This window comes from Myxocyprinus asiaticus, chromosome 40 (assembly GCF_019703515.2).
Source record: "Myxocyprinus asiaticus isolate MX2 ecotype Aquarium Trade chromosome 40, UBuf_Myxa_2, whole genome shotgun sequence".
In the NCBI taxonomy this organism is placed as follows: Eukaryota; Metazoa; Chordata; class Actinopteri; order Cypriniformes; family Catostomidae; genus Myxocyprinus; species Myxocyprinus asiaticus.
This window is the reverse complement of record NC_059383.1, coordinates 35,373,112-35,397,476: the sequence shown is the minus strand read 5'-3', so window position 1 is coordinate 35,397,476 and position 24,365 is coordinate 35,373,112. Positions and strand designations below refer to the sequence as shown.

General features: G+C 35.3%; 2 protein-coding genes across 3 annotated transcripts in view; one reads left to right on the top strand and one right to left on the bottom strand.

Annotated features, from left to right (window-relative positions):
• Positions 1–7,294: 7,294 nt before the first annotated feature.
• wdr41 (WD repeat domain 41) lies at positions 7,295–23,791 on the top strand. The gene is made up of 13 exons (XM_051681145.1): positions 7,295–7,812; positions 9,293–9,408; positions 11,789–11,837; positions 12,320–12,448; positions 12,729–12,791; positions 12,938–13,049; positions 13,996–14,058; positions 14,225–14,326; positions 14,828–15,012; positions 15,163–15,284; positions 15,411–15,496; positions 16,909–17,045; positions 21,050–23,791. The coding sequence occupies exons 1-13, from the start codon at positions 7,765–7,767 to the stop codon at positions 21,188–21,190; spliced, it is 1,353 nt and encodes a 450-aa protein (XP_051537105.1). The 5' UTR covers positions 7,295–7,764; the 3' UTR covers positions 21,191–23,791.
• Positions 17,053–24,365, bottom strand: part of LOC127430976 (high affinity cAMP-specific and IBMX-insensitive 3',5'-cyclic phosphodiesterase 8B-like) — a 76,799-nt gene continuing 69,486 nt past the window's right edge. Inside the window, exon 23 of one of the 2 annotated variants that reach the window (XM_051681116.1) lies at positions 17,053–17,701. The gene's annotated coding sequence lies outside the window, so the exon portion shown is untranslated. Of the gene's footprint in view, positions 17,702–22,249; positions 22,380–24,365 lie in introns of those variants that run through there. The other variant, XM_051681117.1, reaches the window with a different exon arrangement.

The following is a 24,365-nucleotide window of genomic DNA, read 5'->3' as shown; positions in this document are numbered from 1 at the left end:
GCAATGACACATTTGCATTGAATTGCAGGGGAGTACTAGAATCTTCCAATGATGGGACATTACAAATGATAAAACCAACATGATGATCACACGGGAGGTCATCATGTTGTTTCCGACCGTTCCGATACACTAGGATCGGCGACATTATGCTGACTCACGGACCGCCGTCACAGGGCTGATCCAGGCCATTTTGGTGTCCTAGGCTAGATCCTATTGGCGCCCCCATTGAGAGGGGGGGTGGCAGAGGCCTCCTCTTTGGCGCCCTCCCAGCAGGTGGCGCCCTAGGCGACCCAAGTTCGCCTATGTCTAGAAACGGCCCTGTGCCATCATGTCCTCACAGACATGTCTGCAATGGCTCCAGCTCAATTGCTTTCCCCTGTGGCGCACCCAGAAGCGTGTTGCATCTGGATGTGCGTCACGTCAGTGGGGAACACTGTGGACCGAATCCTGTTGTGACCAGGGAGTAATCGCATAATCAGTGACAACCGCGCTGTGGATGTTGCATTTTCACATCTAACATTACATTTTTCATACACTAATGGTTAAGGTTAGGTATAGGTTTGGGTTGGGTAAAACAAGCATTCCTCATATGTGCCTGTACAGCAGAAATCAACTTGCTTCATGGACATAACACCCAGAAAATGGCACTCCCATGTGACCATACGCCCAAGAACACTTAACGCTTTGGCCACATGGGGCAGTGTTCTGAATTTCGGTAAGTATACGCCGATTTTAGATAAAGAAATTTCGACCTACTCTTTCCAATCTCACTGTGAGATCAGTCTGGATAAAACATGATACAATGTACTACTGTATCAACACAATGCACCAGCAACAGAAATGGTGATGTCAGTGTCCTGGAATCAGGTGCAATGTTGATCAAATATGAATACTATTTGTTTGAACACAAAATACCGAGAAAGCAAGTTGTATTTGTGAGTGTGTGAGCGTTTGACTAAAAGAGAGATCAGGGGATATGTATGGATGTGTTTTTTGCAAACAGATGCAAGTTGATATTACATAAATATTATAATTTGTCTCAGTACCTGCCGGGTTAATTAGTTTGTGGAAATGCGAAGGCCATTCCTCGTTAGCTAATTTGTCACACACTGACGAGAAAGGCGAACACTGACCCGCTGCGCTTCGCATCATTTCTCCCACAATGCATTGCTGGAGAGAGCGGCAGGGAGAATGTGCGGGGAGGCCGTGTGCTTGCCTCCAATTCATCTCCTGCAAATAAATGAAATCAGTCAATAACGCACCGGAGGGTGAATATAGCTCTCTCTGTCTGTGTTATGAATGAGAACTCATTAATTTTCCAGGCCTAGAATGTGTGCGTGTGTATGTGGTATGTGAAAGTGTGTGTTTGCCTCTGTGTGTGTGTGTGTGTGTGTGTGTGTGTGTGAATAAGAGAGAGAGCGATAGCATGCAGAGAAAGTGACTGGAAGAGAGACTATGAGACTATGAAGCTAGGGTTTCAGAATTAAAACATTATGCCAAAATAAAAGTAATCTAGGATTCTGTAAAATAGATAAGACATAGGCAACACACTCTCACTGCAAAATCGTCAGGATTCATATGACTTTTCTAAATTTGGCTAATTCGTATGATATCGTGTGACTGCACTCGTTTGAATTCCTAGGACTTTCACTACAGCCAATGATGTTGTTGGACATCGTTTCCATGGAATACGCGACAATTGCATGCTTCTGTCACACACAACAGCTTCCTATCATGTTTACACACTCTATTGGTTGGTTAAGTTTAGATAAGGGGTTTGGGTAAGGGCATAATATTAATAAGTATGTCTTTAACACCTTGTGCGCTGAACTCGCGCTTACTTCCGCATTACACATCCGGGAATTTGCACAAGATGAAGTCGTACGAGTTTATGCGATCAACATCGTGCAAGACCATATGAAATAGCCAACTTGTAAATTATGTATGACTTCTCATAAAAACAATAACCACAAGATATACATGTTAACAATTTTTGGTGTATTACAACTTTGCTGTCATGTCAACGAAACCCTGTAATCCTAAAATTCGATATAACTTTACACAGATATGGTAAGCGATTTTATCACACTTAAATCATGTAACATGAATAATGTTTACGTCTTGTGACTATTTGACCTCAAATCTATGGAACACTGCATAGCAAAATGTAATCCCTGCACTGGAAAATATGACTAGTAAGATTTACTTAATCTTTTTAGTTCAAGTTTTTGCACACAGTTTTTCTTAGTTAGTTTTAATGGTATAAAATTAAGTATAGTCTATGTAACTTCATTACATAATACTGATTTAAGTGAGTAAATTTAACTTAAACATTTCAGTTAATACAGTGACTTTTACTTACAAATCTGATGTACATGGTACTTAAAAAGCATAGTAAAAATTTTAACAAATATTTTATTAGAACATTTCACATTGTAAACTTTCCTTATATACATTTTAATCATGTACAGCATGACATACAGAAGCATTCAAGCTTAATGCTTGCTATGTTGTCTAATAGACAACAGCACCTTGCATTACTGGCAATAGAGACTAGATACAGACCTGCACATGTAGACCTCAACACTAGGTGCACAAAACATGACGTAAAAATCAACAGATTTATTTTATTTATTTTTATTTATTTATTTTTATCATGAAGGGATAATTTTCAGTAGAAAATGAACTTCATACTTCACATAACAAGGAGTAACCAAACATAACAACAAAATCAACAATAAAAATTGTGTATATAAGCATGCAAACAGTGAAGCCATGTAAGCTCATGAATTATTCGAGCCTGGTGCATGCTGGGAAAACCAGCTTTGAAAAGTTAAGTGAAATTTACTCAAATTTGCAAATAAATATGACAATGTTTTCGACTTTAGGATTGATACATGATGGCACATTGTAAAGATAACAAACAATAATAAATAATATTTACTTATACGTAAGCTAGAGTATTATTTTTTACATGTTTGAATTGAGTACAAATGTAGAATTTACTTAATATTTTAAAGTTCACACTTTAACTTATTCAACGTAGAAAGTACTTAATCTTTTCTGCTATATTTACTTCATACCACAAAATAATCTTTTTCAGTGATGTTAAATGTCTCTCCTCAAAAAGCTAGACGACTACAAAAAGACAAACAAAACATGCCAAACAAACTCAAGTTCTTCTCAGATTTTTAGTCCCTTTATGAGACATTGCATTTGTGTGTATACTGTATTTTGTTGTATTTAAATTATTTATTGCTGCCATGGCAATAAGCAGCCTTTGAAGAGAAGCTAGCATATTTTTATTGTTGCTTTGTATCATTGTGTTTCAGTTTTGTATATTGAACAGTTTTGTATATTGAATGCCATAACACACTTTTTAAAATCTACACAGTAAAAATATTGTAATCCTGTGTCCTTAAATTACCCCAAAGTTGAGATTTGAGAGGGGTTACATTTGTTCTTGGCCATCTGAAAACAAACCTCAATGATCTAAAGTTCAGCTACCTCAAATTCAGCATTCACACTCTCACAGACTCAGATGAGCCCATATCAGTAATTACAACCGTCTTTCTCCTTGAATACTTCAACATCTTTCCAACTCATTCTTTTTCAAAAATGGGTCCAACAGTGATTCTGCTTGCATATTATTTGTTGAGGCAAATAAATGCACTGCACACAAATTCCCCAAAGCCTTGCTGTAGTGTGTGTGTGTGTGTGTGTGTGTGTGTGTGTGTGTATGTGCAGCAGAATTTAGTATGTCGGTTATACAGGAGGACAGGGTTGTGTGTTGCTCATAAACGGGTTTGTCTGCTCCACTCCGTCTCTGTATGGGAAAACCTTATTGAACATCAGACGCATCCCCTCTACAGTTTATAGCTGAAATCAGCGCCTTTTAGAATAAACATTTATTTTGCTCTCGCCAGATAGACGAGAAGGAGAGAGAGAGAGTGCAGACAGGGCTGATCTTCTCTGTGTGTTTTGCTCTCTCTCTCTCTCTCTCTCTCTCTCTCTCTCTCGTGTGTGTGTGTGTGATTGGGGAACAGTGATTTCATTGACTCTGTGAATGGGGTTATTCCACTGTTCATGTTCGACAAAATGACACTATGGTGACCAGCTGGTATGGATGTGTGTGCTAGTTTTCAAATATTTGCTGATACAAAATTTCATATTTAAAGTTCTTGCAAGGCAATACTGTATTGATATTCCCCCAAAACTCTTTTGTAAACCCCTAAACCAAGCAATTAACACAGCCCACTTTACAGACCAAATTCAAATATTGTTTTGCAGTTCATTTCAGCTTTAGGTCTGCAAATAGGTGTGTAAATATTTATAAATTGTACACTTTTTTATTTTATTTATTTATTTATTTATTTATTTAAATGTTAAGATTAAAGCTTGAAAATCTCCAGTTGACTTACATTGTAGGTATGTTTGAAAAATTTCATTAGCATACTGATATAAGATATATATATATGATATAAGAATTGATCAATTTATCCATCAACAGGCCTAACATATATTACTAACTGTTCTATAATTTTATTGTAACCTAAATTTGTAACATTATTCTGTTGCTATACTCTCAGAAAAAAAGGTACTAAACTGTAAGTTTTAAAGTACAACAGCAGTCAATGGGGTGTTACCCTTGTTTTGGGTACATATTTGTACCCTTAAAGGAATATTCAGGGTTCAATACAAGCTAAGCTTAATCAAAAGCATTTGTGGCATAATGCTGATACCACAAAAAATAATTTATACTCATCTAAAAATTGAGGTTACAGTGAGGCACTTACAATAGAAGTGAAATGGGCAAATTTTTTGGAGGCTTTAAAGGCAAAAGTATGAGAAGCTTATAATTTTATTAAAGCACTTACATTAATTCTTCTTTTAAAACTTGTGTATTATTTGAGCTGTAAATTTGTTTAAATTTTAGTTTTTAAGGTCAATTTAGTGTTTCAGTTTTTACAGTGTTACGTCGTCATGGCAACTTAGTTGTCAAATTGGATATAACTTTACACAGAAAAGGTTGGTAAGAGATTTTATCACACTAACTTTATATGAACAAACATATTGTTTATGTCTTGCGGCAAAACTTTTAAAACAGTGAGTATTTTAACGTTTACCAATTGGCCCCATTGACTTCCATTGTATGTGCCTCACTGCAACCCTGAGTTTTGCTTTTTGTAAGGAAAAGGAGGGACAGGTCGAAATTATTTTTTGTGGTAATCAACATTATACCACAAATGCTGTTGATTAAGCATATGTTTTATTGAACCCGGAATATTCCTTTAAGGAGACAAAACGGTATGGTGTGCAGGTAGGCCTATATTTTTTGTCTCCAGAGGAACCTAACACATTAATGTATCTTTAAAGTTACAATTATGTACCCAAGTTATAAATTTTATCTAGAGGTACAAAAAAGGTCCCCTTGAGGGTACCACCACAGTGAATACTGAATTAGGCTTCATTTTCAGTTTCTTTTTGCTCTCTTTCCCTTTATTAATTTGTCATTTGCATTTATATATTTCTGTTGTTTCTTGGACCCCTGTTCAGATACATAGTTACATCAACCCCCCTCTCTCTCTCTCTCTCTCTCTCTGCCCTTGAGTTTTTCTATTACCTTGTGGAAAGCACCTCGCCTGGCATGACAAGCGAAGCGGATTGACACTAAATCAGAAATCAACGCAAGAGCTCAGCATGAAGGTCACACTCACTCACACACTCGTCTCTATCTGAGAACAGGCGCTATTCTCTCATCTGAGCACGCCAGTGTTTGTGTGTGTGTAGAGGGTCACAAGGGCCACGTGAGACTTTGAAAGGGGCCACATCTCTAGACAGTGAGGTGATGGTAATCCTCAAATAATGACATAGAGTCCATCACTCTCACTTTGTTTTTTTTAGACTTGAGGGAAGGATGCAGCCAGAGAGATTTCAGGTGAGAGGCAATGAAATGTGATAAAGGCATAACACAATATTTTAATTTGCCTGTTTGATTATTCAACTGATGTAATGTTGACCACACTGTAGCCAAATGCCACACTGAAGCATCTATGTGAGTAAATAATGCATTTGTGAGGGGATCACAGATATTTCACTCACACCGAATCCCTGAAACTGTGGATAACCTCGTTAGTCTCTCAGTGCACACAGGTTTGAAGGCCCTAAACAACGCTGAGCTAAATTGTCGGGTTGGTGCATATTGCCATCTAGAGGTCGTGTGTTGAACTACAAGACTAACACCACAATCGAAAATGTAACAGGCAAGGGCGTAGATTTGGTTTAAACTTTGGGGGTGGGGTTACAGTGTAAAGAATTTAATATGCCCCTGGTAATAGGCTATTTCTGTTTCATTCAATCATGGTCCAAAGATTGCAGACAGTTGAGAGTACTTGGTGAAATAAAAATCTTAAAAAGAGTATAATACATTATATCAATGTCAGTTATTTTAATTTGAATGTCTATGAGATACACATAGTGTCTGTTGCAGATTCTTCATTAACAACTGCAGTAAAGTTGGTTTTATGTTTGACATTCGTTTGATATTCGGAATAAAACCCATTTAACTCCTTGCAATGTTCACATCAAGATGCCAAAACAACTGAGATTTACATGAACAGATGTCATTAGCATAGCACAAACTTAAATTTATTTTAAACATTGTATTAAATTAGATATTTTTTTCATACCAATTTTATAAAGTCTGTAAGTCTATTAAACAATTTGACCATTTGAAGTTATGACATCACAATAAAAAATATCCCTTTTATTACACAAGACTCAGTTTAGGGAAAATACATTTTATATGTTTAAAAAAAAAAAAGGAAAAAAAAATTTCAGTTTAAAAAAACATTATTCAGTTTAAGCCTTGTGCTATATAGGAATAATATTCTGAGTTTTTTATTTTTATTATTATTATTATTTTTTAGGTTGGTTTGACATCTTTAGTACAAACAGTCATATAGTTTAATAGATTTATATTGTGAAAAAATTCTTTATAAAAAAACACCAAATGTAAACTCCCAAAGAGAAGCCTTGCGCTAGGGAGTAATATTGCATTTTATATTTTTGCAGTTGGTTTGACATCTTTGGATCAAACTGTCATAGAGTTTAATAACATTAGAATAAATTAAAATTTGTATTTAATTTTATTTATTTTTTTATTAAATAAATAAAATGTATATTCACTAAACGGAGTATTGTGTCATTAAAGTATTGTTTGGTATTTTTCACTTCGAAAAAAGCGTGGGTTACATTTGTCCTCTGGAAGCTTCCGTAGTTAGTCACATGAATTCGCAGATTGTTTGGTAGTCAGCAGTTGATGTGAAGCTGTCATAGATTAAAGGCATATCTGTTGAAAGAAATGCCTTCTATGTGATTAACGTTGATTTTCTTTTTGCGTTTTTTATTATCGACGTATATTTTACCTGTTTAATGTTAATTTAATTTAATTGGCTCGCGAGCAGAACCGGCGCAGAAGTGTTACATTGTATCAGACGCGTGACGCGCCCTGTCAATCAAATGTTGCTACAATGTTGCGCTTCGTCACTGTTGTAAATACATTCCAATAGGGATTCAATTAACATGATTGATAATTTATTGATAAAGACCGCTCATCTGGAATATTAGCAGGAGGCATTGTGAGTTTGACAGTCTGTTTCGCAATACGCCGCTACACTGATTTGCTGTTATATTGTTTTTGTTTGCATCAAAAAACTGTTGGATTGCATGCACAATTTTGGTGTTTTATTTTAAAATACCACCATGCTGCGATGGATTCTGGGCGGTCGGGAGGCACAGGGGACAGTAGAGGTGAGTACAAGCAAACTTTGAAAAGTTTGAATAAATCACATTTATTCTAGAACTGTATGTTCATTTTATTGTCAATGTATGGGTCATTCTATGAAACTGATGACTTTTTCATTTGTGAAAAGGTGATTCTAAAGTATAGATCTATAAGGTTTTAAACATTCTGTCTGGCAAACAATGTTTTTAAGCATCAATAAATTGCTTTGTGCCTTCTCAAGTGAAAAAAATTAAACAAGCTGTAATAAAAAAAATAATATTATTTTTTCTTCAGAAAAGTAACAGGGCTGACAGCTTTTTTTTTTTTTAGCCATGACTAGCTTAATGACACTTAGATAAGACAATATAATGCTAATATTTCAACAAATGTCTAGTTTTCAACAAGCAATAGTATACTGTTGTAACACCATGGTTAATTGCATTAAAACTATGGCTTCTGCCAAAAAACATGGTTACTACAATATTACTATAGTAAAACCATGGTTTATTTTACCCAGATCAAATCTTTCTCTAAACTCCCTGACCTTCACTGTGACCAAATCTCTGCAAGGAAATGTACCTTTATATTATTTTGTATTTATTATTATAAGCAGTACTGAAGGAAATATTAAGAGTGGAGTCAGTAAGCAGGATGGGAAAAAGTCTAATTCGAACCGGGGTCGTCCGCACATCCACACTGTCGTTACACCCTACACCACTGCAGCGACACTTGAGGGTGCAGTTTGTCTTCAATTTCCGTGCTTCCACCAGACTATTGGAGTGCAAATAGCCGTGCTGTGTGGCAGGTGCTATTTACACCTAGTGCAAATAGTCACTCAGATAAAAGAAACGTACTGGATTCGCGTTAATGTGTATAGGAAAATATCTGTCATAGTACAAATTTATGTTAGCTATTTATTGTGAAAGGGATAGTTGACACCAAAATAAAAATTCTGCCATCATTTACTCACCCTAAATCTAAATTGCTTTCTTCAATGCAACAAAAAAGAGGATGTTAGGCAGAATTTTGCCCTCAGTCACCATTCACTTTCGTTGTATGGAAAAATGTGGAATGAATGTGAATTATAATGACTGAGGCTTACATTCTGATTAGCATCTCCTTTTGTGTTCCACTGAAGAAAGATGGTCATATGGGTTTGGAACAACATAAGAGTGAGTAAATAAAGACAGAATTTTCATTTTGGGGTGAACTGTCCCTTTAAAGTCTCGATTTGCAAATATGTTAATGAAGGCACACAAAAGGCACCCGTTTTGTAGAATGACCTTTGCAGATGTCCATTTTCTTGTCATTATTTTCTGATAATCTCAGGATAGTACCCAGACAGTGTCCAGTACTCTTAAAGACTGGGCCGTACTGTTGCATGAGTGCCGTACATGTTTCTGAGAGATAGACTGACTCAGTCGAGCAAACAGCGGTCATTTCAGCAGATTCACAGCTAGATTGAAGCAATGATTCGTTTGTCTATAATATTCGCTCTGTGTGCAGAAGAGCGCGGCGCTGTTCATTGGGGAGGAACAGCCCAAAAACTGTTTCACGGAGATGCAGGTGCTGAAAGGACACTTTGACATTGTTCGATTTCTGGTGCAGATTGATGACTTAAGGTAAGCAATCCTCTTCTCCTCCTCCTCTGCCTCTGACCAGTGATTGACAGCTCAGACTGAGCTAGATCCTCTCCAAACGCAAACTTACGGAGCGTGACAAAAGTTTAATCATCACAGCTTCTGAGTGAGTGTGTGTGTGTACAACTCTAGATCCTCTTACTACTGTCCATTACCTCTGAGCAGAAGGCCTCTCTACAATACCTGCTTCTGTACCACTTAAAGAAAAGTACCATGGTAATACTATATTTTTTGGTCATGTACCTCGGTATTACTATGCTTTGTTTGACATGGTACCTTTAATGCCATGTTGTTGGACATGCACAAAGGTAATATCATGTATTTTGGACATTTACAGTTGTATTACCATGTTTTCTGAACATGTACGAAGGTAATACCAAGTGTTTTGGGCATTTACCGTGATAATACCATGTTGTTTTTTTGGACACTACCTTTGTAATACCATGTTTTTTTGGGCATATACTGTGGTTGTACCATATGTTTTGGATGTACCATAGTAGTACCATTTTTTGTTTTGGACACGGTACCTTTGTAATACCATGTTTTGGACATTTACTGTGATAATACCATGTTTTTGGATATGTACAAAGTTAATACCATGTGCTTTGGACATTTACCATGGTAATACCATGTTCTTGGACACAGTACTTTTGTTAAACATCATGGTATTACCATGGTAAATGTTCAAAACACATTATTTTACCACAGTAAATAACCAAAAACACATGGTAGTATATTACCATGGTAAATGTCCAAATAACAAAACAAAAACATGGGATAATTAAGGTAAATGTTCAAAACACATGGCATGACCTCCATACCTGTCCAAGAAACAAGATATTACAAAGGTACTATTACCACGGTTAATGTCCGAAACACATAGTATTACCTTTGAACACGATTGGCTGATTAGATAATTGCATGAATGATTGTTGGTGCCAGATGGGCTGGTTTGAGTATTTCTGTAACTGCTGATCTCCTGGGGTTTTCACACACACAACAGTCTCTAGAATTTACTCCGAATGGTGCCAAAAACAAAAAACATCCAGTGAGCGGCAGTTCTGTGGACAGAAACACCTTGTTGATTAGAGAGGTCAACAGAGAATGGCCAGACTGGTTCGATCTTACAAAGTCTATGGGACAATTGTGGTGAGAAGAACAGCATCACAGAATGCTATTCTGAGATTCAGGTTGGCGCTGTTTTGGCACAAGGGGGACCTACACAATATTAGGCAGGTGGTTTTAATGTTGTAGCTGATCAGTGTATACTGTGGTAACACCATGTGTTTTGCAGGTACTATAGTAAATCCATGTTTTGTTTGGACACAGTACCATTGTAATAAGTTTCTTTTTTTTTTATTATTATTTTTTTTTTTTACAAAGGTAATATCATGTGTTTTGGGCATTTACTGTAGTAATACCATGGTGTTTAGAACTTGTAACAAAGTAATGCCAAGTTGTTGTTTGGAGATGTGCCATAGTAACAACACCATGTGACTTGGACACATTCTACATGGTATGTAAATATCATAGTGTTTTTAAAGTCCAATATCAAGTAAACATCATGATACAGTATATGAATATGGCAATCATACACTACCATGCTATTACAGTCTGATAGCATGACTGCACCATAATACCGCAACAGTACTTTTTTGTAAGGGATGGAAGCAGCTAGATTTGACTTGAATGCATGTAAAACAAAAACAAGAGAGTTTTGTGTGTGTGTGTGTTTTCAAGATCCTCTCCATAGTGTCCATCATCCCTGGGCAGAAGGCCTGTCCTCTGCATGGAAGCATATACATTGGACATTAAAAAAAAAAACACGTGTATATATAAACACAAAATGCAATGCATTTGCATTTAAATTTTCATTTAAGTGAGGGAGAAGAGAGTTTGGTAGTGGCTTATATGTTTTAGATGTGTGTGTGTGTGTGTGTGTGTGTGTGTGTGTTACGGCTGGCTGCTCCTGATGATCTCAGCGCAGTAGAAGTGTTTCAGGTGAGGGCAGTGTGCAGAACATGGAAGATTGCTTTTAGATTCCAGAGTCTTGTTCGTCTTCTCCAAGCCCCTCCATACTTCCTGTATCTCATCCCTTTATCATGGTTTCGTTCTCTTCTTCTTCCTGCGAATGATTAGTTTCTAAGCGCGGCAGGTCAAAGGTGATCTGAGAGTGAAGCAATTTGTTAAAATCCAATCGGGAAAGAAGAGCTGATTAAGTGCATGCTTTTTTGGCAGTATTTATTGTGTGAGAATCTGTTGTCTGATATTTTGTGCTTTATGCAGTACATTTAAAACCATTTAAATAGTCAAATCAAATTAAGTTAAATTCTGAGGTATTTTTGTGTTTTGTAATTGTCAGGTTTGCATCGGCAGGTGATGATGGCTTGGTACTCATTTGGAATGTTGAGGTGAGCAGAACTCCTTGAATATGCTAATAAAATGTTAATGACATGTTAAAAACATTAAATATTCCAGTTTTATGTCAATGATATGAACAATACACAAAATATGCTGATTATATGTTAATGGTATGATAAATACACTAAAACTGTATGCTAATTATATGTTAATGATATGATAAATGCATAATAATATATCAGTGGTCAGCCTGGTGTTTGTTGCTTCTACCATAAAGATTTGTGCATTTTTTTTGTGTATTTGTGCATTATGTGTAGCTGACATGACATACTTTTATGCCGTTAATACTTGTTATACTGTTAATGTTCAGGATATTTAATTCTTTGTACTCACATGAATATAAAATCAAGAAAAAAATAATCAATAAATTTTTTCCAAGATTTAAGTTTATACAGACATTCTTTTATGTTAAAGCCACTCTGTAAACCAAGTACAATGTTAAAGCTAATCAGAAAGTGTTTGTTTGTTTCAGACGGGTGATTGTTTGTTGGAGTTGCGTGGTCATACGCAGCAGATCACTGCGATGACATCATACACCCTCATCAGAGGCGGAAACGCACACACTGCAATTATTACTGCATCATCAGACCGCACACTCAGTGTATCTTTTCAAAAACCACACATAAACACACACATCATGACACTACCAGGGGCTAATACAAAGAAAATGTCACGCTGATGTTTCTACAAATACCCAGTTTTCAAAAATCAGTTGTTTACTATACAAAATCATAGTAATAGAGTTGACACTTTAAGTTCGCCCCTTCTGAGAAACCTAACAATTTCTAAGGTAAAGTGGTAAAAAAAAGAAGAAAAGTCATATTGTAGATGGAGATACGTTTGCATTTTATGTGTGATGGCTTTCCTTAATTCTACAGCAGTTATGGGATCCAGACACAGGAAACAGAGTTCAGAATGTGTCTGATCTACAGTCCTCTGTGAAGGTAAACGGTTTGTGTGTGTGGTTACCTTGATCTTCCCCTTTCAGTGTGCAGTTTTTGGATTGTGTGTGTAAACAGATCTCTTCCTCTTTCAGTGCGTGCAGGTGTTGGGTTATGTGTGTGTTTATACTGATGTTTCTGTCTTTCAGTGTTTGCTGGTGTTGGATCGTTTGAACTTGTGGCTCTCAGGTGGAAATGAAATGTGTGTGTGGAATAGAGACTTTGAGCTGCAGTGTAAAACTGTTCATCACAGCGATGGAGGTACACGATCCAAACACACACACAGCTCAGTCAATACGTATACAGTATATGCTTCTTAAAGGAAAAGTTCACCCAAAAATTAAAATTCTCTGATCATTTAATCATCCTCATGTCATCTCAGATGTGCATGACTTTCTTTCTTCTGCAGAGCACAAATGAAGATTTTTAAAAGAATATTTCAACTCTGTAGTTCTATTCAATGCAAGTGAATGGTGTCTAGAACTTTGAAGCTCCATAAAGCACACAAAGGCAGCATAAAAGTAATCCATAAGAGTCAAGTGATTAAAGTAATGTCTTCAGAAGCGATATAATAGGAGTGGGTGAGAAACAGAACAATATTTAAGTCCTTTTTTCCATATAAATTCTCCTATCTGCCCAGTAGGTGGCAATATGCATGAAGAATGCAAATTGCTAAAAACAAAAGAATGTGAAAGTGGACATTTATTGTAAAAAAGGACTTCAAATATAGATTTAAGGTGTCTGTTTCTCACACACACCTATCATATCGCTTCAGAAGATATGAATTAACCACTGAAGTCGTATGGATTACTTTTATGCTGCCTTTATGTGCTTTTTTGAGCTTCAAAGTTCTGGCAGCCATTCACTTTCATTGAACGTACCAATGTTTTTCTAAACTTAAAGGTGAAGTGTGTCATTTCTGTGCCACTAGCATCATTAAACGGAATTGCAGAAATAATGGCTAATTGTAAATAATGTTATATTTATGTGTTTTTGCTGTCTTCTCTGCATATTAAGCAGGGAGAGGAGAAAGTATTTTAACACTGAAAATACTGCACACATCACCTCATGTTTGAAGATGACATGAACTTCTAGATAAATGCTGAGCTTGTACAGTATAGTACTTCACTATGTCAAATAAAGCAGCAAAAGAACCAAATAGTTCATTTTTTATTTTTGAAGATTCTGTCTCTTCTGCTTTTTGAAGGTATCTCGGCCATGGTGGAATTACCGAAGAACTTCATTGCAGCTGCCATGGATAAAGAGATTGGTAGTGTAATGCTTCATTAATTTGCTTTAAATGTTCTTTTTAATAACTCAGTTCAAAAGTGCCAAAAAGTAATTGTAACTTCCATGTTGCTTCTCAAGCAACTTTTATTGGTAAGTTTGCTTGTAGCAAAGCAGGTTATAATTTTTTGTTGTTTCTGATTTTTCAGTGATATTTAAATTGAATGTATCCGGGTCAGATACTGCTGTTATGGCCATACGACATCTAGCTGACCATCAGGACACCATCCGATCTCTTATCAACATTAATGGTGATCTTAACATAAATAAAACCCTTGCATTACACAGTACAGAGAAAAGGCAAACCATATGACCTGTTCAAACACCTTGGTTAAGAACAGTTATGTATTAACATTGCACACTAGGGCTGCAACAAACAATTCTTTTGGTTATCAAGTATCTTCATTGTTAGTATCATTCACTGTTCTGTGCATCTTTATTTTTAAATTATTTTGTCAAGCTTTTTATACTTTTATGCATTGGTAATTAATCATATTTTCATATCTCATGCAGACATTGTTTAGAAAATCAACTTTTGTGTCTACTTACGCAAAGCTACTCTTCAAAATGTCTATAACACACCTACAGGCACAAAGTATGCACTACCCAGTGTGTGTAATGTTAACAATTAGTTTGATGTACACTGTGGATATAAAGACAACATATAAATAGAACATACAAATAGCATACAGTATAGTGAGTATTGAGTGTTGTGATTTGTGTTTACTGTTAGTTATTTTCCTGCATCTCAGATAAGTTGTTTGCGAGTGGCTCTTATATCGGTGAGCTCATCCTCTGGGATTCTGTGGATTGGACGATCCAGGCTTATGAGCTCATTTTGTGGGAGGAGCCAGCGGGAGATGGCCAATCAGAGGTCAGACTGACTCACCAAAAACAGATTGAGAGGTCCATTCAACACATGAGCTCAGATGGAGAGGTAAAGGATGGATTTGAAATGTAAACGTTGTGTCTGATTATTACACTTTTAAAAGCCTCTGTTGTTGGTGTTTATTATAAATAATTAGGCATATATATGTGCTTACTTAAAAGTTGTATATAGTATTTCTCCTCTGTCTCTCTCTTTCAGATAATTGTGGCAGCTGTAGGCAGTGGTCTGTATGTTTATAATGTGCCAATGAAGAGTGTAGTGGCATACAGGAAGATCGCTCATGATTCTGATATCTTACAAACCATGCTGCAGGAAGATGGGTATGAATCACATTCCAAAACACATTCTCCACTTCATTTAATAAAGCATTAAGTGTTTTGATAGATTGTATCTGACGAATGCAGCCTGTGTGTGTGCGCGTTATTTAGTGTGTTATTGTTTTGCAGGCATTTAATGTCATGCTCTGAGGACGGGAGTGTGAGGATGTGGGAGTTGCAGGACCTCCCTTTACCTGCTGAACCCGCCTCCTCAGGTGAGCAGGACACGCCCCCTTTGACAGCACAAGCATCTTCAGATCTCACCTGTAAACTTGCACACTCATCATTTCAGCCTCTGTTCTTTCCACTCATCTCTTTTTATCTTTTTATATCATTCTCACCCCTTTATCCCTTTCCAGCACAACCCATATCCTTCCTTCCCTCTTTCTTTTCCTTTGTCTGAATGTGATCCAGATATGCCTAAGCTATCATTTGTCTGTCATCCTGTGCAAGGAATGTGTGTGTGATTCAGTCCAACTGCTGTAAAATAATTTCCTGAGAGCTGCCCAGTTCAACCATTAATGCTGAGATGGAAGAATAAAAACACATCATTGGACTTTTCTAATGTTCTGTAATTATAAGAATTTATATTATTGTATTATTTATTTAGTATAATATTTATTGTTATATAAATGTATAAAACACCTTTTTATATATATATATTATTAGAATAGTAATAACACATTATAACAAATGTGGGACAGATGAAAGAAATTATAGTAAATGTTAAATTTAATATAATATTTATTTAGAATGATATTATTATTATATAAGTGTATAAATACAAATTATTAATTTATCTTTATTAAAATAAATATTATACACTATAATAAATGTTTGACATTTTTTATGCAGATTTAAAAGAATTAGAGAAAATGTTAATGTAACTTTTTAATATTTATTGAGGATGTGTATTGTTATAAAAATGTATGTCATTAATTTGTGTATTTATTATTAGATTAATAAATATAAATGACAATAATTGTTTGACATTTGTGAGGCAGATGAAAAAAATGAAAGTAAATGTTATTATTAATTTATGTATTTTAATATTTAGTATAATATTGTTATATAAATGTATAAATATTAGTTATTTGTGTATTTATTATTAGAATAATAGTTATAATAATAAATAGTTGACGTTTGCGAGGCAGATGAAAGAACTGTGTAGTAAATGTTATAATTTATAGTATTTATTTAGTATAAAAATATTTTTATGTAATTGTATAAATATGAAAACATTTATTAGTTTATTTGTGCATTTATTATTAGAATAATAAATGTTTTTGTTAGGTAGATAAAATCACAGGAGTGGTACATGTTACACCATATAATATAATAATAAATCACAATATTATTAAATGTTTTTAATAATAATACATTTTATTAAATGCTATAATCTATAATATTATTCCACTATACTATGCGTTTATTGGTATAATAAACAATAATTATAATAAATTGTGATCAATTTTTAAAATGTTACAGGCAGATAAACTCTCAGTATTGTTACATAATATTATTTATGATTGAAACTCATGCTTATAGATTTCATTTAAACTGTAAATCAATGTCATTTCATTTTACATCATCATGAGTTTGCTCCGATGTCCACCTTCTCCTTCAGGGTTTTTTGGGATGTTTGGCACCTTCGGTAGGTCTAGTAAACAGAGTGGCCCTCCTGCCAAGAAACTCCCAGAGGTCCCTGGTCTGCGCTCACTGGAACTGACGGGTGATCTGATTGGTCACTCTGGAGCTGTGCAGGTATGCTGGTCATGTGACTAGGTTGGATGAACTTCTACATAAAACTTTTAGCTTTGTTGTTCTAGCTCATATGAACTTTGACTAGTTTTATTGAATGTTTTTCATGAACTAGCTTTAAATGAAAGCTTTCGATTTTGCCTGTGTAAAGAGAGTCTTATTAGGAGAGATTGATCCTGGGGGGAGCAGGGAATCGTTTTTGAACCGCAGTTTAATTAAAGTGTCTGACAGAGTGAAGAATGTGATCTACATACAAGTCAACTTTTAAATTGATCATCTGACATGTAATCTGTGTTTCACCAGCACACCCATCAAATTACCATCACACAATTTTATCACATTTTTAAAAGCTCTTTTGCAGTGATCATTTTCAACAAGTTTTAATATGCCATATCCCAGTGTATATTTAGTTATATCAAAAGATTAAGCTGTAAGGCTGGCACCAGGATGTCTACACCCAAAAGGCTCTGTGAGAGCCAACATCATAAAACACTCACACAGAAGAGCATCTCCACCTGAGACAACACACCCTACTGATTAAGGACCATAAAACGCAAATCTCACCCACATCTGCCCCCTCTCTCACCTCAGGTCACTTTCGGGTCACCAAAAACTGGGTGGCCTTCCCCTTACAAAGCCATGTACTCGGTCTCGGGATCCTAAAACAAACAGAGGAATTATTTGATAGCACCACAGTGTTACACCTTTTCATGGAATCAACTTACGAATAGCTAAAATTATAGTAAATTACTATAAATGACCTAATAAACCTGACAAATAAAATTAAATGGTTTGTTTTGGAGCAGGACAATATAGGCCTATAGAACCCGAGTGACATACAGTAGCTTTTTAACACTGAACACAGAAAGAAAGAAAGAAAAAAGAGGATGACAAGGGTGGAGAACAGGAAAACAGGGAAATAGATACATCATTTAGTGGTCTACACTTCTATTATTAGTTATCAAGGTCAAGGTCAGGTGTTTGACTTCCACAGACTGATACTGATAAAGTGTAAACCTTGAATGCTTCAGAAAAGTGTCTGCCTAATGAATAACTGTGCAGTATCCCCGGAAAGTATTTGGACACTTAAAATAGTCACACTTAAAAAATATAAATGTCATTACATTAGATTGAAAAAAATAAAATAGCAAACCAAGTGGCATCTGTAAATAAATGACAATAGTGAACTCATTGCTGAGTACTAAATTTACATTTCTGAGCCATTTTTGCGGACTTATAACCCAGTGGATCAAGGTGATTTTAGTGGATGTATGAAGTCAGTTCTCAAGTTCACACAGGTGTCCTAGCAGAATAACCACAGGTGTGGCTCATCACATTAACTATGAACATAACATTTGTGCAAATACTCTTTAATTTTAAATAGTATATCTATAGTTTTATAGAAATGTAAAAGCCTGACAAATGCTTTTTTAGATGTCCTACATCTTACTTGTATTAGCATACAAGTAATATAAGTATTATTTGAAAATTGTGCATTTCCTATCTTTTTTTAAAATAAAAATTATATAAACTATTTTTATATAAAATTCTTTGACCACTGTAAATATGTTCCTTTGCTTATCTCTGTTAACCCTAAACAGGGTTCCCACATGACCTGGAAAACCTGGAATTTTGCAATGCAGTTTTCCAGTCATGGAAAATGAGAAACATACTTCAATGTCCTCGAAAATAATGATTTGTCCTGGAAAATTTTTTAGTATGATAAAACTGTTTGATGTTGTTGCTGACAAGGTTTTTGTTACATGTACAACTATTGATATAGTGCATTTTTTCTCCTCCATTTCAACTGCTGTAGTGTTGACTACAAAAACTTTTGAGTTGAAAACTTCACACCGATGACAGCCGGACCGCAGATACATTTTTAATTCACACCCTGAGGTGGTAGCATGGTGATGCTGCCTTTACACCTCGGTATGTAAATTAATTTTCAATTATTCAACGATCGGAGTCTGCTTATACTGCCATACCACATACTGGGGCTGCACGATATATCGAATTTATCAAAATACCGCGATATGCATATGTATTTAAGCTGGTCAGATGGTGTCACGGTGAAATCGTTCCAGATCGCAAATTTAACATTGATATGTTGGAAAATTTGCTTATGGTGGGAAAGGGACCGTCTGAAAAGTCCACACATTGTGCTAAAACGTGCTAATACTGTGGAGGGTGTGGTAAGGAACCGTCTGAAAAGTCCACAAATGGTGCTAAAACTGTGGAGTTTTTTTCTATATAAATGTTCAATAAGATCAAACAATGTATGAATACAATCATAAAGACAAGTACAGGTGAAGGAAAAAATTTAATTATTTAAAAATTTATTAAATATGTATAAACCATCCAAAATGTATACATAAATAAGATAAAGAAGACAAATAATAGAAAAAATAAAAAAAAATTTAATATAACATTTTTAATATATAATTTATTTGATATATATATATATTTTTTATATAATGGGTCAGGAAAGTTCTCATTTTAGCATATAAGAAAGGACATAAATGTTTTTATTAATAACGCATATTAACTCAATGCATTTATTGCTAAAACTGTGGAGGATGTGGTTAGGGGCCGTGATTGAATGGATTGTCCCGTTAAATCATTCCTCTCAGTGCAGCCGCAGCGTCGACTGAGAACAGGAACGTTAAACCAACGCGAATGTCTACGGCAAGCGCTTCTGGACTACAATTTTCAAAATAAAAGTCCCACTTTGGACGAACTAATAATGAAATAAATACGAACATGAATTACAGTGTAAAGATTACATATTTCATAACACAGACTATTTTAGGATATCCCATAATATGGTGAAATTAACTTTATATTTATATGCTTTTTAAAAATAAAATGCAAATATTTAAATATAAATTGTAATATCTGCTACGTAACTAATGGTAAAACTGTATACACCAATCAGCCACATTAAAACCACCTGCCTAATATTGTGTAGGTCCCCCTCGTGCTGCCAAAACAGCGCCAACCCGCATCTCAGAATAGCATTCTGAGATGATATTCTTCTCACCACAATTGTACAGAGCGGTTATCTGAGTTACCGTAGACTTTGTCAGTTCAAACCAGTCTGGTCATTCTCTGTTGACCTCTCTCATCAACAAGGCATTTCCATCCACAGAACTGCCACTCACTGGATGTTTTTTTTGTTTTTGGCACCATTCTGAGTAAATTCTAGAGACTGTTGTGTGTGAAAATCCCTGGAGATCAGCAGTTACAGAAATACTCAAACCAGCCCAACAAAGTTAAGGTATTGGAGTGGCCATCACAAAGCCCTGACCTCAATCTGATAGAAAATTTGTGGGCAGAAATGAAAAAGCGTGTGCGAGCAAGGAGGCCTACAAACCTGACTCAGTTACACCAGTTCTGTCTGGAGGAATGGGCCAAAATTCCAGCAACTTATCGTGAGAAGCTTGTGGAAGTCTACCCAAAACATTTGACCCAAGTTAAACAGTTTAAAGGCAATGCTACCAAATACTAACAAAGTGCATGTAAACTTCTGACCCACTGGGAATGTGATGAAAGAAATCAAAGCTGAAATAAATCATTCTCTCTACTATTATTCTGACATTTCACATTCTTAAAATAAAGTAGTGATCCTAACTGACCTAAGACAGGGAATGTTTTCTATGATTAAATGTCAGGAATTGTGAAAAACTGAGTTTAAATGTATTTGGCTAATATGTATGTAAACTTCTGACTTCAACTGGGTATTTAAAAATATATATAATTTTTTTCTCAAGAGTCCAAATAATTCTTGGAAACTCTAAATATGTGTCTTGGCTTATTTGTTGGCCTAAGAGAGCTTAAGGCTAGACAGATCGAATCACATCTCACTTCATAATCCATTTTTGTATCTAAATATGTATTTATGTATACAAAAAATGGAAGAAAATTCAAAGCATCTTCACATGTTATGATGATTTAAAATGTGTATCCAGGACTTGTCTTATACATTTCTTTCATGGGTGTTGCAGATGTTTCTGAGTTTCAAGGAGAAGGGTCTGGTCACCTGCTCCACAGATCACCTGGTCATCGTGTGGAAAGATGGAGAGTTGCAGTCGCAGCTGCGCAGTCTCGCCCTCTTCCAGAAGCTGGAGGACAATCAGGGACTATGAAAATTCATTCCCAGGCCTGGGATCATTTTCTGTGTCCTAAAAGCATAATTTAAGGCATGCAAGTACAGTTTAAATGTTGAACACTTTTCTTTGCCATACTGACTCTTTGCAAAGCCTGACATTGTTTTATATTCATAGTCATAATGTGCTTTAAAACATTTATAATGCCGTAAAATGGATGTTATGATTTTTCTTGTTTTATGAATGGCTGTTAAATCAGTGTCTTACTGTAATTTTTTAAAACCTGTTAATTTGTATATACTAGGTGATTTATGTGGTATGAGAATATTTTGACGTGTTGTTTATCTTTAAAACAGAATGTTTGATTGCACATGTAACTTGAATACCTCTTGAATGTATGCTTTTGTATTCTTTCGTAGCACTTTACAATAAGTTACTATATGTTAATATTAGGCAATGCATTAAGGGGTCATGTATTAACAATGAGCAACATTTTTACAGCATTAATCTTGGTTCATGTTTATTTAGAAATATACTATTGTTCTTTTTTAATCTTAATTCATTAACATATACAACTTTTGAAAATGTGTTAGTGTATGTGAAGTAAATATAATGCAAGATTAATAAATGCGGTAAAAGTATTGTTTATTGTTAGTTTGTCAACGTATACAATTTTGTTTTAAAGTATAACATTTTCTATTAGCAAAACTGCAGTTGATTTATGCTTGGTGTGTACATGTAAATTCAGATCAAAAATACTTTATTGCAAAAAAAATGTATCTCACAAACAATGGTTTCAAAGTTGGAGTGACATCTCCAAATAACAGTAGCTGGAGAGAAAATCGAACATCAGTACAGCAAATTTTATCCAACATAGAATCTTTTGTACAACTGACAATAAAGTAAAAGTATTCGAAAGACAAAACCAAACTGTAGAATGGTATGTGATCATTTTTTCTCTCAGTAAAGTTTAATTAAAAATAGTTTATATACATTTGTGCAGGGGATAATGCTGTATTGTGCATTCCCCATAACTATACTTCAAAAATACAGTAATTGGCACAGAATCTGCATCCATTCATCCATTAATGCAGTTTACACTCGCTAATCAAACCTGTCCATGTCTAATTCAGTTCTCAGAGCATGACCCATCCCTAATTATGTCATCATGAGGTCATAATGGCATGCCAGCAGGAGAGCCCTTAGATAGTGAGGGAGAAGAATGAATCTGAAAATAATAACCAACACAACATTTAAATATGACCAGGGACTGTTATACCTCTATTATGAGACAGATAATAAAATCATCATAGAAACAAAACATCTCTCTCTCTACAGTAAACATATACTGTGTGTGTGTGTGTGTGTATATATATACACATACACACTAACGGCCAAAAGTTGATGATACAGATTTTGCTCTTATGGAAATAAATTGGTACTTTTATTCACCAAAGTGGCATTCAACTGATCACAATGTATAGTCAGGATTTGAAAAAACTGAAACTACTTCAAAGAGTTCTCATCAAAAATCCTCCACGTGCAGCATTGACAGCTTTGCAGATCCTTGGTATTCTAGCTGTCAGTTTGTCCAGATACTCAGGTGACATTTCACCCCACACTTCCTGTAGCACTTGCCATAGATGTGGCTGTCTTGTCGGGCACTTCTCACGCACCTTACAGTCTAGCTGATCCCACAAAAGCTCAATGGGGTTAAGATCCATAACACTCTTTTCCAATTATCTGTTGTTCAATGTCTGTGTTTCTTTGCCCACTCTAACCTTTTCTTTTTGTTTTTCTGTTTCAAAAGTGGCTTTTTCTTTGCAATTCTTCCCATAAGGCCTGCACCCCTGAGTCTTCTCTTTACTGTTGTACATGAAACTGGTGTTGAGCGGGTAGAATTCAATGAAGCTGTCAGCTGAGGACATGTGAGGCATCTGTTTCTCAAACTAGAGACTCTGATGTACTTATCCTCTTGTTTAGTTGTACATCTGGCCTTCCACATCTCTTTCTGTCCTTGTTAGCGTCAGTTGTCCTTTGTCTTTGAAGACTGTAGTGTACACCTTTGTATGAAATCTTCAGTTTTTTGGCAATTTCAAGCATTGTATAGCCATCATTCCTCAAAACAATGATTGACTGACAAGTTTCTAGAGAAAGCTGTTTCTTTTTTTGCCATTTTTGACCTAATATTGACCTTAAGACATGCCAGTCTATTGCATACTGTGGCAACTCAAAAACAAAGACAATGTTAAGCTTCATTTAACGAACCAAATAGCTTTCAACTGTGTTTGATATAATGGCAAGTGATTTTATAGTACAAAATGAGCAATTTAGCATGATTACTCAAGGATAAGGTGTTGGATTGATGGCTGCTGGAAATGGGGCCTGTCTAGATTTGATCAAAAATTACTTTTTTCAAATAGTGATGGTGCTGTTTTTTTTTTTTACAACAATAATGTCCTGACTATACTTTGTGATAAGTTGAATGCCACTTTGGTGAAATAAAGAACCAATTTCCTTCCAAAACGTCAAAATCTGTACATTATTCCAAACTTTTGGCCGCCTGTGTGTGTGTGTGTGTGTGTGTGTGTGTGTGTGTATATATATATATATATATATATATATATATATATATATATATATATATATATATATATATATATATATATATATACACACATACAAAAATACTTTTGGTTGTTGCAAAATGATAGTGTTGCATTATAACACAAAATGGCCTGTGCAAAGAAATCTGTGAAACACCTTCCTCCTGAAGGCATGGTTTTGGCTGCACTGACTGTGATAATGGAAGAAAACAAGTACATGTACTTCCCATTAGCCTGATAATTTCTGCAAACTTTACATGGTGATTCCCCACCTGAAAGAATTTAAAGTACATTTCAAATGATATACAGCTGAAACACTTTAAAGGGTCATGAAACACTAAATACATTTTATGAGATGTTACCAGATATGTATGTTACACATGACAGAAGACAAATATACTTTCATTTTAAGAGGAAAGTGGTTAATTTAGGAATTTTTGTGCTATTTTCATCTTCCTGGTTTAAAATCAACATCGAGTCAACGTCACACATCGTGACGTTTCCCTGCATCGTAGCGTCATCAGTGTCTTATAATTATTAATGAGACTGCGTGGCCTTATCCTATGAGAACACACTGTCTCATGATTATTCATTAAACCACGTGACCA

Coding starts and splice junctions, on each gene's coding strand:
- wdr41 (XM_051681145.1), top strand. CDS start 7,765: ATGCTGCGATGGATTCTGGGCGGTCGGGAGGCACAGGGGACAGTAGAG. Junction 12,792..12,937: donor ATCTACAGTCCTCTGTGAAG/GTAAACGGTTTG, acceptor TCTGTCTTTCAG/TGTTTGCTGGTGTTGGATCG. Junction 15,285..15,410: donor ACCATGCTGCAGGAAGATGG/GTATGAATCACA, acceptor ATTGTTTTGCAG/GCATTTAATGTCATGCTCTG.